Genomic DNA, 12,789 nt, shown 5'->3' with positions numbered 1-12,789 from the left:
CAACATAAATGACAACGGACTCTTTTTCCCTTTTGAGGCTTTGATGACTATGATGTAAGAGCACATTTTGACTTTTTCAAAGGTACTATGTCAAAACAGTGTTTGTGGTATTTTATTCTTCATGATGTAAATCTATACATTGAGATTAAAATAGAGCAGGAAAGCAGCAAAAAACTATTTGGATCCCCCATACCTGAGAATAAATGAGACTTAAAAAGTCAGAATTATCACAGTAAACATGTCTTTTTCATTTAAAGATTTCTTTATTCACTCATGCATAAACAAAATAGTTACTCCTGCCTCTTAAGGACAGAGTGCTACAATATTCTTGCTTCTAGGGCTAGGATTTTTTTCTTTCCAAGTAGCACCTGTGTTTTTTGGAGCAGTTCAGCAGTGGAAGAAATGACACTTTCATTCTTGTAATGAGGCACCATTAACCGGAGGTCTTTTGTAAGGATGTAATTTCAAACTTCATTACAGGCCAAGGCCGCCACACTACCCATTACTCAGGAAAATGTGCTTCTATTGTGACTCTCCAAAGGCTCTTACATTTTTAATGCATCTTGTTAGAATATTTATGAAACAGCATCGCCAGTAGAGGGCATCTGTCTTTGAAACATGTGGATCACAAGTATATTAACTGACAGGGTTTCGCTGCCCTCACTTTAGACTTTTCAGTTAGAAAAAAAGGTAAAGGTACATGTATAATCTTGAATTCTTTCTGATTTGGTCCTTATTACTATTATAGTAGGATACAGGAAATACGCATGCTTATGTCTCAGGAGTTTTAATTTTTTATCATCAGAGTGAAGTCTGAGTATGAGGGTAGCCAGCTGAATTCCACAATAGATGAGAATGAACATACAGTAACTGTGCTTCCTTTTCAGTGTCTATTACTCCAGAAAAAGTCTGTGTTTGCCCAAGTTAGGCCTCAGCTTTGTTAGCAGGTTTGACCTCTCAAAAATATTTAGATGCCCCGACTTCCTGATACAAACATTTCACATTGTAAAACTTAGTTCTGCCCATCAACTGGACAGTGATTTTGTTCAGAATGAAAGCTGCATCCTAAAAGACTCCAGGGTTAGGAGTTAGGAGACCTGAGTTTTGTGTCCAATCCTGGGCCCAGCAATCCAGGTGTGGGTTCCTGTAGGAAGGGAGATGCCACCTTGCCAGCACAGCACCTTCCCTGTGATTGTCTCTTCCTAACCCTGACCCCTTGGTCCTGGGGATGTCCAGGACTGCTCCCCTGCCAGCAAGCCTTGTGGGTTTCTGACTGTCACATGAACACAGAATGGCTTTTAGGTGTAGGTTCTGGCTACAAAAATGTGTGTGTGTGTGTGTGTGTGTGTGTGTGTGTGTGTGTTACAGCACACACGGGTACCAACATGCCATTTTCAAATGGGAGTGTTTGTTTCAAAGAATGATTAATAATTATGACCTCAAGTAGTATACCTTCTCATAGTTTTCTTCAGATATTTCTAATATTAAGGTCCATAGCAGTATATGTTCAGTTTAAATTTACTCTACATGCAATGAGAGAAAGAATTATGCTCTTAAATCTGCGAAAAATACCATGACAGTATCCTGTTAATCTTCAAATAATAGCCTATTAAAAATGAAAACTTTAGTGAGGAAATACATACACTTCAAAGGCTTGGAGTATGTTACAGATAGTTTTTTACTTAGCACAATTCTTCTTTAATCTAGAGAGATTTAAACAGTTTCTTCCTCACAAAGTGCTGTTCTTTTCAACTTGAATTTGCTTTACATTATGTCTAAGTTACATGTGAAATGAATATTTGTCACCCATCCACTGATTTGAACCTGTAAGCAAATCCAGATATCCAGCCCACAGTCTGTACTAAGTGCAATAACAGAGGAACCAAAAGACATCTGTTCAGAGAGGGAAATGCCTCCAAGCCTGCCTGTTCTTTTTACTTTTGTCTCGAAGCAGTTATGCTCATGCAGTTGCAGTACTGGGGTGAGTACCTGGCAATTCCATGCTGCTCTCTATACCCTGGGAGATGAACACTCTGGAGCAGCTTTCTGAAGAGCTTACATAAATTAGAAGTTAAATATTCAAATAACAGGTGTTCGGTTTTGCCAAAAAAAAAAAAAAAAAAAAAAAAAAAAGGCTTCACAGCATCATTGTGGTGCATTCGAGACAGTATTTCACATAAATTAAGTACTTATCCTCTCCCCCCAGTAGTGCACCTCATTATTTGAAAGACTTGATACATTGAAAGTCCAAAATTTCTGCAGGTTGAGTGTGGTCCATGGGTTTTGTTAAATCTATATCATGCTTTAGAATTGGTTGCAAGACTTAAAAATTCGAAGAGTTCACTTTAAAAATCCAGATTTGGGGATTATCTTTTTTTAAAAAAATGAGAGGATTTGGTAACACTCTCCTGTGATCTTACATGTCAAATGCCTGTGCTTCCAAGTCTTTCCCACCTTTCTCTTTTCCTCATTTTCATTCCTTCCCTGGCCACATCCAGCATCCAACTGTCATTCCGTCTTAAACATGTGAGCAGCCATGATGGGAATGGTGTGTCTTATTCAGCTAATGCATTATGCCACCATATTTAACTTTTTGTACTTCTAGATTTCTATCTTAAAAAATGGGAATTATATTTGGCACCTATTTTTTATGAAAACTTTGACAATTAGCGTGACTTTTTAAGAGTATTTCAAAGTAAAACTATTTATTACTATTTTGACTAGCACATTTAAAATAGTGATTTTGTATCATCGGTTAAGATTGGCTCTATAGCAGACACCAAAGTTTCTTTAGTCGAAACTTAGAAATGTTTAAAATGAGTTTTTGATACATGTCATTTTCCTAGAAAATTAAAATCAGAAGTCTGCAAATAGCATGTATTTACATATATCATGAGTATTATATACTTCTGAGTGTTTATATATACTTACCTACATATGGATGTATTAATTCAGTTAATATGCATCTTTAGCTATAAATGATCATAATAAAATTTCTGTTGCTTAAATAACATTTAAAAGCAAGTTTAGGATGAACCTAAAACGCGCCATCCATGTAGATGTTAACTTCAGATGCATGGCTTTCCTTTCAGAATACGGCAGGAAAATGATATGGTTGATTCAGCGCCTCAGTGGGAAGCTGTATTAAGGAGACAAAAGGAAAAAAACCAAGCCGACCCCAACAACAGGCGATCCAGACACAGATCTCGTTCGTATGTGGACTCTTTTTATACCTTGATTCAAAAACACTGGATTTGAAGTAGCATGTGGATATTCAGGTCTTCTAAAGTGTTTTAGTTCAACTAGGATTATTTCATTATTTGTCATATTTACCTTCTAATATTTGTGACATTTATTAACCATGTTTGAAGCCATAGAAGTTGAAGCACAGTCAAAACAAAATGTCATGAAAACAAGGCCCTCAAAGCCATATTTTTGTTTTGTGTTGTTTTTAACCAAAGTATACATTCACCTGAATAAATAGGAATAGTCTCCTTTGTTGTAGAGCCAGGCTGTTGGTGAAATACTGCTGCTTCTCAGTTTGAGTCTGTACAATTCTCTAAAGTCTTGTTCCAGACTGAACCAGATGTAAATATCTTCCCATCAAAATACCATTTGTGAACAGTAGTCAGTGAGTGATTCATTACACCTCAGTATTGGAATTTGAGTGCTCCTCGTGTTGCTAGGCAACGCCATGTGTAAGCACAATTACACCATAATGGTGTGCTTGCCAGTCCCCCAAATTAATTGTCTTCGAGCTGGTAAATTTCTGTGCGTGTGTGTTTTAAATCTGTGCATTATCAAGATTTAGACGCCTCACTCCCACTCCACTTGCCAAACCATGGCTCACCTTTTTAAAGTGAGCCAAGACTAAGTACAGATCCTTTTGTGATCGTGGGTGGTTAGATGTCTGGTGTTGATTACTCACAGGAGGAGGGATTGAGTCCAGTCGTGTATGATAAGGAAATGAAAGGATTTGGGTAGTGGAGGTAGAGACTGGGTAGGTAGGTAGGGAGCTCTGAGGGAGCCAGGCAGGAGAGTGACAAGAGGACAGCTGTGAGTGCCACATCAGGTTAAAAGAGATTAGGAAAGAACTCCGGAGTGTACCGGGGGGTTCACACTAGGACGCTTTGTGCTGTGGGACACTAAGGGACACTTCTCAGTCTTAGATGTTTACCCTTCAATTAGAAATTAACCCCGTGTGTGTGTGTGTATTTTATCAGTAATGCATCATTATGAGTGATGACTTTCTTTTGTAATAGAAAACCTGCAAATAGTCACTAAACCATGTACACCCTTACAGATGTATTAATTACTCTGTAATGTTTTTTTTAGCAACCTAATTAAACTAGTAGTCAATTTAAAGCTGAAGTTAATGAAAATTTCCTTTGTTGTGATAGCACCTTCCCCTAACTCCATTAAAAAAAAAGGAAGTTTAGATATGAAAGAATCAGACCTCACTGAAGAACTTTACCCAAAAGGTGCAGAACCCAAGATTAGATCCAGCATAGTCATGGGTAAATCTTTTGCCACCATATTTTTACCTTTCCACGTGGAATAGTTTTCTACGAAGGACTTGTTATACACAAGGTTTGGCAACTTGATATTAAATCTTAAAACAGCATTCAGTTTTTCTAACTATTTCTAAAGCATTCTGAGTTCAATTAAATGTCAGTAGTACATTTAATTTATTTAAAAAGGGGAAAGTAAAATAAAATTAGAAAAAATCCTATATATAAGTTTTGAAGAAGTCAAAAAACATTCCTGAAGGCAATAGTAAATAAATGGAACCATTCATTTGTAAATAAAAATTGGGAAATAGAATAATTTAAAGTTGTTATTACTATAATTCAGTTATATTATGGAGCAAATGTTTGTAGTGGGCCTGGGAATTTAATAATTTTTTAGTCAAGTAGTCGGAGGTTCATTTAACAGCCTTTAAAATTGAGGCAATTTGAGGTGAAATTTACATACAGTCAGATCCTCTCATCTTATGTGTACAGTTTAATGAATTTTGACAAATGTATCCATAATCTCTCCATCCTGCCAGTCAGGATATAGAATATTTCCATTATCCAGAAGGTTCCTTCATGCTCCTTCTAGTCAGTGCCCACCCCCACAACCAACCACTGTTCTGATTTCTTTTTCTTTTTTTTTTCTCTGTCACCCAGGCTGGAGTACAGTGGCCTAATCCCAGGTCACTGCAACCTCTGCCTCCTGGGTTCAAGCCATTCTCCTGCCTCAGCCTCCTGAGTAGCTGGGATTACAGGCACCTGCCATAACACCCAACTAATTTTTCTATTTTCAATAGAGATGGGGTTTCACCATTTTCGCCAGGCTGGTCTCGAACTCCTGACCTCCAGTGATCCACTGGGCTCAGCTTCCCAAAGTGCTGAGATTACAGATGTGCACCACTGCGCCAGGTCCACTGTTCTGATATCTATGATTAGTTTTTCTCTCTTGTTGAACTTCATATAAATGTAATAACACAATATATACTCCTTTAAAATATTGCTTCCTTCACTCAACATGTTTTTGAGCTTCATCCATGGTATCAGTGGTCATTTAAATTTTTGTATATACTGCAATATTTTTATTCATTCTCTTCTTGATGGACATTTGAATTGTTTCCAGTTTTTGCCATTGTGTTATAGACATTCTGTACAAGTATGTGTGTGGAATTTGTTTTCTTTTGCTTGGGCAAATACCTAGGAGTGGAATTGCTGGATTAGAGGGAATTTGCATGTTTAATTTTTTTTTTTTTTTTGAGACAGAGTCTCGCTCTGTCGCCCAGGCTGGAGTGCAGTGGCCAGTCTCGGCTAACTGCAAGCTCCGCCTCCCGGGTTCCACATCATTCTCCCGTCTCAGCCTCCCGAGTAGCTGGGACAACAGGCGCCCGCCACCATGCCCGGCTAATTTTTTATATATTTAGTAGAGATACGGGGTTTCACCGTGTTAGCCAGAATGGTCTCGATCTCCTGACCTTGTGATCCGCCCTCCTCGGCCTCCCAAAGTGCTGGGGTGACAGGCACGAGCCACCACGCCCGGCCACATGTTTAATTTTATAAGGAATTACCAAAATGATTTCCAGAAAGGTTGGGTCATTTTATACTCCACCAACAAGATATGAGAGGGTCTTGTTCTGCCCCAGTTCTTGCTAGTATTTGAGTTTGTTGCTGTGTTAATTTTCGCCATTCTACTAGGCTTGAAGTAGACATTCCATTGTGGTTTTAATGAGCATTTCTTTCATGGCTAAATGATGTTAACCACATTTTTGTGTGCTTATTGGTTATTCATATATCTTCATTTTTAAAGTGTTCAAATTTTTTGTCCAGTTTAATTGGGTTGTTTGTCCTTTTTCTTATTCATTTGTAGGTTATTTATGTATTCTGGATAAAAGTTCAATTTCACTTTTTTAATGCATATCATAAAAGATATGCACGTTATGAATGAATACTTTCTCTCAGGCTGTGGTTTGCATTTTCATGTTCTTAACATTGCTTTTTGATGAGCAGACTTTTTAATTTTGATGAAGACCAATATATCAGTTTTTTTCATTTCTAGTTAAGGCTTTTTTTTTGTTAATCTTAAGGAGTATTTGCCTACCCCATGGTCACAAAGACAGTCTTATATCTTTTTCTAGCAGCTTTATCGATTTTGCTTTTATACTTAGGTCTGTGTTCCATTTAGAATTAGCTGTTGTATATGGATGAGTAGAGATTGAGAGGTGTTTTTCCTGTAGTCTATCCAGTTCCACCACCATTTTTGAAAAGACTTTTCATTGAAATGCCTTGTGGCCTTTGTTGAAAATGAATTGACTGCTCACATGTGGGCCAATTTTGTTTCATTGATCTATTTGTCTATCCCTAAGCCATCATGTTGTCTCGGTTACTGTAGCTTTATAGTAAGACTTGAATAAGGCAGTGTAAATTCTCCAACTTTGGCTTTCCGTCTCCCCCTTTTTGCAAGATTGTTCTAGCTATTTTATTAGGACCTTTGCATTTCTGTGTAAATTTTTGAATCAACTTGTCAGTTTTTACTGCCTTCCCCCAAAGACTTTTGACTAGGAATATGTTGAATGTATAGATCAATTTTGAGAAAATAAATATCTTATTCATCCATTTGTTTTTATCTTCTTGCAGCAATGTTTTATAGTTCTCAGTACAGAGTAATTTATTTTGTTATATTTCAGAAAATTTATTTTTCAGTTGTTTTTTAGTATATAGAAGAAATGATTTTTAAAAATACTGATGCAACATCTTGCCACCCCATAAGCCTTGTTAAATTCACTTATTAGCTCTAGAAGCTTTTGGCAGGGGGGCAGTTTCTTAGGATTATCTACAGTTACAATCATATTTGTGAACAGTTTTCCTTGATTTCTAGTCTTGCTGTTTTTATTTCTGTTTCTTCCCTTATTATACTGGCTAGATCATATAGTACAGTGTTGAGTTACAATGTTGAATACAAGTGGTAAGAAAGCAGACATCCTTGGCTGCTCTGTTTCATAAAGGGAGAGCATTCAATATGTCACATTATATATGATGCTAGCTGCACAATTTAGGAAGATCTCTTTTTTTCTAGTTTGCTAAGAGTTAGTGAAGAGTTTTGATCATGAATGGGTCTTGAGTTTTGTTATAAACTTATTCTGCATCTGTTGAGATGATGGTTATATGGGTTTATTGTGTTCGTGGAGGAATTAAATTGATTCAGTTTTGAATGACACATCCTTGCATTCCTTGCATAAGCCCCTTGTGGTCATGATGCAGTTTCCTTTTTGTGTGTAGCTGGATTCTATTTGGCATTACCTTGTTAAGATTTTTTTCTTTGTTTTTGTGAAAAATTGATCTGTAATTTTCCTGTAATGTCAGGTTTTTGGTAAAAATATTATATTGGTCATTTAAAATAATTTGAGAAATATTCCTTCTTCCCGTTTTCTGAATGAGTTAATATAAAAGCATTTTTTTCTTCCTTAAATATATAATTCACCAGTGAAACAATCTTTGCCTGGAATTTTCTTTGTGGAAGGTTTTAAATTACAAATTCAATTTCTTTGACAGATACTGAGATATTCATATTTTATACTTATGTGTAAGTTTTGATAATTTATGCTTTTAAAATAATTTCATTTTTATCTAAGTTGTCAAATCTTTCAGCAAAAATTTGCTTATAATTCTTCATGTGCTTTTAACATCTGTGAAATCTGTTGTGATATCACCACTTTAATTCCTGATGTTGGTGATTTGTGTTTTCTCTTCATTTTTTTTAATTTATTTTTTTCAGAGAACCAATTTTAGATTTTGTTGCTTTTTCTTTGCTATCTGTTGTCTGTTTCATTGACTTTACTTTTTATTCTTTTTATTTTGTCTTTTACCTGCTCTTCTTTTTTCATCTTCTTAGGATAACATTTATTTTAAACCTTTCTACTTTTCCAATATAAGCATAAATTTATAAATTTCCCTTTCAGCCATGCTTTAACTATATCTCACGTGTTTTTGACATTGTTTTTATTATCATACAGTTCAAAATAATTTTTAATTTATCTTATCATTTTTTTGATGCTGGCATTTTTAGTTGTGTGTTTAATTTCCAAATATTTCAGGATTTTCTGCAAATCTTATTATTATTCTAATTTAATTTCATTGTGGTTAAAAAAAAGTCTGAATGGTTTTAATCCCTTGAAATTTATTGAAACTTGTTTTAAGGCCTAGCATATGGTTTTTAATGATGAATAATCTGTGGACTCAAGAAGAATGAGGAGTCTCAGTTACTGGGTGTCAAATAGATGCAGTTAGCTGATAGTGTTCGGATTGTGTCTTTTTTAAATTTCTTCATCTACTTTTCAAGTAGTCGTTGAGAGAGGGAAGTTAAAATCTACAACAGTGACTGTGAATTTGTCTGTTTTTTCCTTTAATTCTGTCAGTTTTTACTTCAAGTTATTTTGAAGCTCTGGTGTTAGGGGTATGCCTATGTGTGGTTTTTCTCCTTCCTGATGAACTGATGACCCTTTATTCTGGTAACACTCCTTTCTTCGTGTCCACTACTCATGCGCACGTGTGAATTCTGCCATACCTTCTTCATGTTTACTGTTTGCATGGATATCCTTTGAATCCTTTTACTTTAAGCCTGATTATGGCTTTACAGTCCACCTCTTGTAAACAGTGTACAGTTGATCTTTTTGTTTTTTTTTTAATTCTAGCCTGACAGTCCCTGTCTTTTAAGTTCAATGCTTAGCCTGCTAGCAGTTAACATAATTATTTGTATTTTGGGATATAAGTCTGCCATCTTGTTCTTTTTTCTGGTTTATTACGCCTGTTTTTTGTTGGTTTGTTGCTCCCTTCCTACTTTATTTTGTGTGAATTGAATATTTTTTGATACTCCATTTTATTTTCTCTACTGATATCTTACCTATACTTTCATTATTTTTTTATTTATTGCTTTCTCTCTGTAAGTATGATTCTTATCAGTATGGTTCCTTATCACACCCTAAGACTAATATTGTAACATTTTATTTAAAATTTAGAAACATTGGAAAAATACAGCTCCACTTGTGCTTTGTGCTATTGTCACATATTTTATTTTTGCCTGTTAGAAGCCTCGTATTAAAATGTTAATGTATCTTTGCTTAAACAGTGAGTTTTTATATAAAGAAATTAAGAGGAGGAAAAACCTTAGTTACTGTGGTGGAAAGAATAATGACCCCTGAAATATGTCCATGGCTTAATCTCCATAATGTGTGAATATATGACCCTAGATGGCAGAGAGGAGTTAAGATTGCAGGTCGAATTAAGGCTGTTGTTAATCAGTTGACCCTCACCCAGGGATATTATCCTGGATTATCCAAGTAGGCCCAAAGTAATCATAAGTTTCGTAAAACTGGAAGAGGTGACAGAAGAAGAGTGTTTCAGTTTGAAACGGACTCAACCTGCTGTTGCTGGCTTTGAAAATAGAGGAAAAGGCCTTGAACGAATAAATGTGGGCAGCTCCAGAAGTTGGAAAACACAAGAAAATGAATTTTCTCTTGAGTCTCCAGAAAGGAATGCAGCCATGCCAACACCTTGATTTTAGTCCAGTAGGACCTGTGTCAGATTTCTCAGCTGATACGGCCAAAGTACAGTTAAAGTAGAAAAAAAAATTATATATTTATTTATTTATACATATTTATATATATTTGTGTGGATAGTAGTTCATTTAGAGGTTGCTGGCCGGGGACGGTGGCTCATGCCTGTAATCCCAGGACTTTGGGAGGCCAAGGCAGGCTGATCACCTGAGTTCAGGAGTTCAAGACGAGCCTGGCCAATGTGGTGAAACCTCGTCTCTACTAAAAATACAAAAATTAGCCGGGTGTGGTGGTGGGTGCCTGTAATCCCAGCTACTTGGGAGCTGGGTCAGGAGAATTGCTTGAAGCTGGGAGGCGGAGGTTGCAGTAAGCTGAGATCGCACCATTGCACTTCAGCCTTGTGCAACAGGAGCGAAACTCCATCGCAAAAAAAAAAAAAAAAAAAAAAAGTTGCTCTGGTGGGTAAAAAGCAGATTGAGAAAGAGGAAGAAAGGAAGCAGGAAAGCAATTAGAAAACTTGGCAGTGGTCCACATGAGATGGTTTTAGCTCAGAAAACACGGTGGTGGTGAAATGAAGAGAAGTAGATAAATATACATTTTGGAAGTAAAGCTGACAGATTTGTAGTATGAGCAGTATTATGGATGACACTGAGTTTCCGAGCTGATCCACTGAGTGGGTAGCATCATGTTTTACTGAGATGGGAAGGGATGGGCCAGGAATGTTTTGGGGGGAAAGAATCAAGATTTCTTTTTGTTAGGTTTGAGATGCCAAGTAGGCAATTAATGGAAATGTCAAGTGGACAACTGAATAAAAATGTTATAACTCTTAAGGATGATGGATTACTTAATATAGCACAAACTTGGCTCTGTCCTTTATTTGAGTTATGACTGTTAAAAGCCTGAGATTTATTGACAATTAATAAAATATCTGCTGGGTGCTGTTGTTTGCATTCTGGATCTTCAGCTTATTACCTGATCCCCATGAGCTTCCATCTCTGCAACACTGATGCTACCACACTCTTATGATTTTGCTGAGCATTAAGTGAGGTTGTGCCTGTGTCACAGTCTTTATTAGTAAGTTCCCCCAGGTCTTAGTTATTCTCTAGAAACACTGCAAGGTATTTGTGTTTTTCCTTGAGATGAGGAGGTGGTGAGAAATGAAGAGAGTAGAGTAAGGCAACTCACATAAAGTCCTTAGAGACTTGAATTTGGTTGTGTGAGGACTTAGGAACCACTACAGCTTTCTTTAAAAGTGGAAATATGAGCTGGGCATGGTGGCTTGTATGTGTAGTCCCAGCTACTTGGGAGGCTGAGGAGGGATGATTGCTTGAGGCCAGGAGTTCAAGACCAGCCTGGGCAACATAGTGAGACCGCATCCCTTAGAAAAAGTGGAAACATGGCTAGGGCAGAATTCAAGGAAAGCAATCCAAATTATCCTTCATATATATATATACATATATACACACACACATATATATATCTTCAGATATAATATATACATAATATAGAAAACATTTTAAAATATATGTACTATATAAAAATATATATGTATATTTGGCATTTCAGATGTACAGTAAACCAGTGATCTCTCCATTACTCCCATATTCTTAAATTCCTACTGCAGTATATGTAAATTATGTATCCATTAAGGGTCAGAAGGTTATGATACATCATCATTCATTTTTGTGTTTTATCCCCAACAAATAGCTAGAAAATCAATTCATTATTAAATACTAGACACATAGAGTAGAGTAGTATAAAATACAAAACTGTTTTCTACTAAAAAGCGTTAAGCTGAAATATGATTAGATCTCTGGTAAAACATTGGGAAGTACAGTTCTATTTAGTACATTTTTCAGCTACAGTTGATGTTTATCACTAGGAAAAAAGCTGTGTTGAACCTGCTTTTCTACATGGGTGAACCTTTACTCAGTGGGATATTTGGAAGAGGCATTAAAGCGTAAACAATAGTTTTGGTAGGGTCAAACCTGGGTGCAAGAGAAGGCTCGGGCTCCCTCTGGTGGTGATAATATCTTACTATTTTTATTGAAAAGTACTGATACTGTAGAAGATGAGGCTGTCAGGGAGATGTTCTCAGTTACACACAAAACATATAAGTCTGGTGTGTTAGGTGAAGATATAACATGAACCCCCACCCCCCAACCCGGAAGTGCCTCCTGAGCGATCTTCAGCAGCTAGTTTGTTCATCTCAGTGTCTTCCTAAGGCTTCTTTGATTTGGAGGGGGAGGGAGAAGAGTAAGACATCTCCTAATTAGATTTATTTTGACCAGTCAGGAATGTGACAAAGAATGACTGGGATATTTGTTAGGTGCTTTTAATTCCTTAAATAAAGATGTTTTATAAATGTACATATTTTCAACTCTAAATTTCCCTTCCGAGGAGTGATCAGTATAAAGATGGACAAAAAAAGAGTAAAATACTGCCATATTTTTTAGTATAATATACAAAATATAGTAAATATATTATTGGATAATGTATTGCCCATATTATGTTTTTAGATAATATAGTTGAATAGTTTGGGGGATATATAAAATGATTATACGCAGTGATGGAGTTTAAATCCTTTGTAGATTTATGATATGTTTGTTTTAGGGTTTTGGAATAAGGGAAAGTGATTTGTGAATGATGTGTCATCAAACTAATTTCTCTGATTAATTTAAAGTGGAATATTTGTATGTGGAGGAGGGATGCTTTTGAAAAATACTGGACTA

General features: G+C 36.1%; 1 protein-coding gene across 3 annotated transcripts in view; it reads left to right on the top strand.

Moving 5' to 3' along the window:
- Positions 1–12,789, top strand: part of EPB41L4A (erythrocyte membrane protein band 4.1 like 4A) — a 263,496-nt gene that overhangs the window by 237,508 nt on the left and 13,199 nt on the right. For all 3 annotated transcript variants that reach the window (XM_024247207.3, XM_054555814.2, XM_054555815.2), the window contains exon 18: positions 3,093–3,212. In XM_024247207.3, the coding sequence (XP_024102975.3) occupies positions 3,093–3,212 (120 nt within the window). The remainder of the gene's footprint in view (positions 1–3,092; positions 3,213–12,789) is intronic.

This window comes from Pongo abelii, chromosome 4 (genome assembly GCF_028885655.2).
Source record: "Pongo abelii isolate AG06213 chromosome 4, NHGRI_mPonAbe1-v2.0_pri, whole genome shotgun sequence".
Lineage (NCBI taxonomy): Eukaryota > Metazoa > Chordata > Mammalia > Primates > Hominidae > Pongo > Pongo abelii.
Note: the sequence above shows the minus strand (reverse complement) of the source record. Positions and strands in the feature narration are given on the sequence as shown.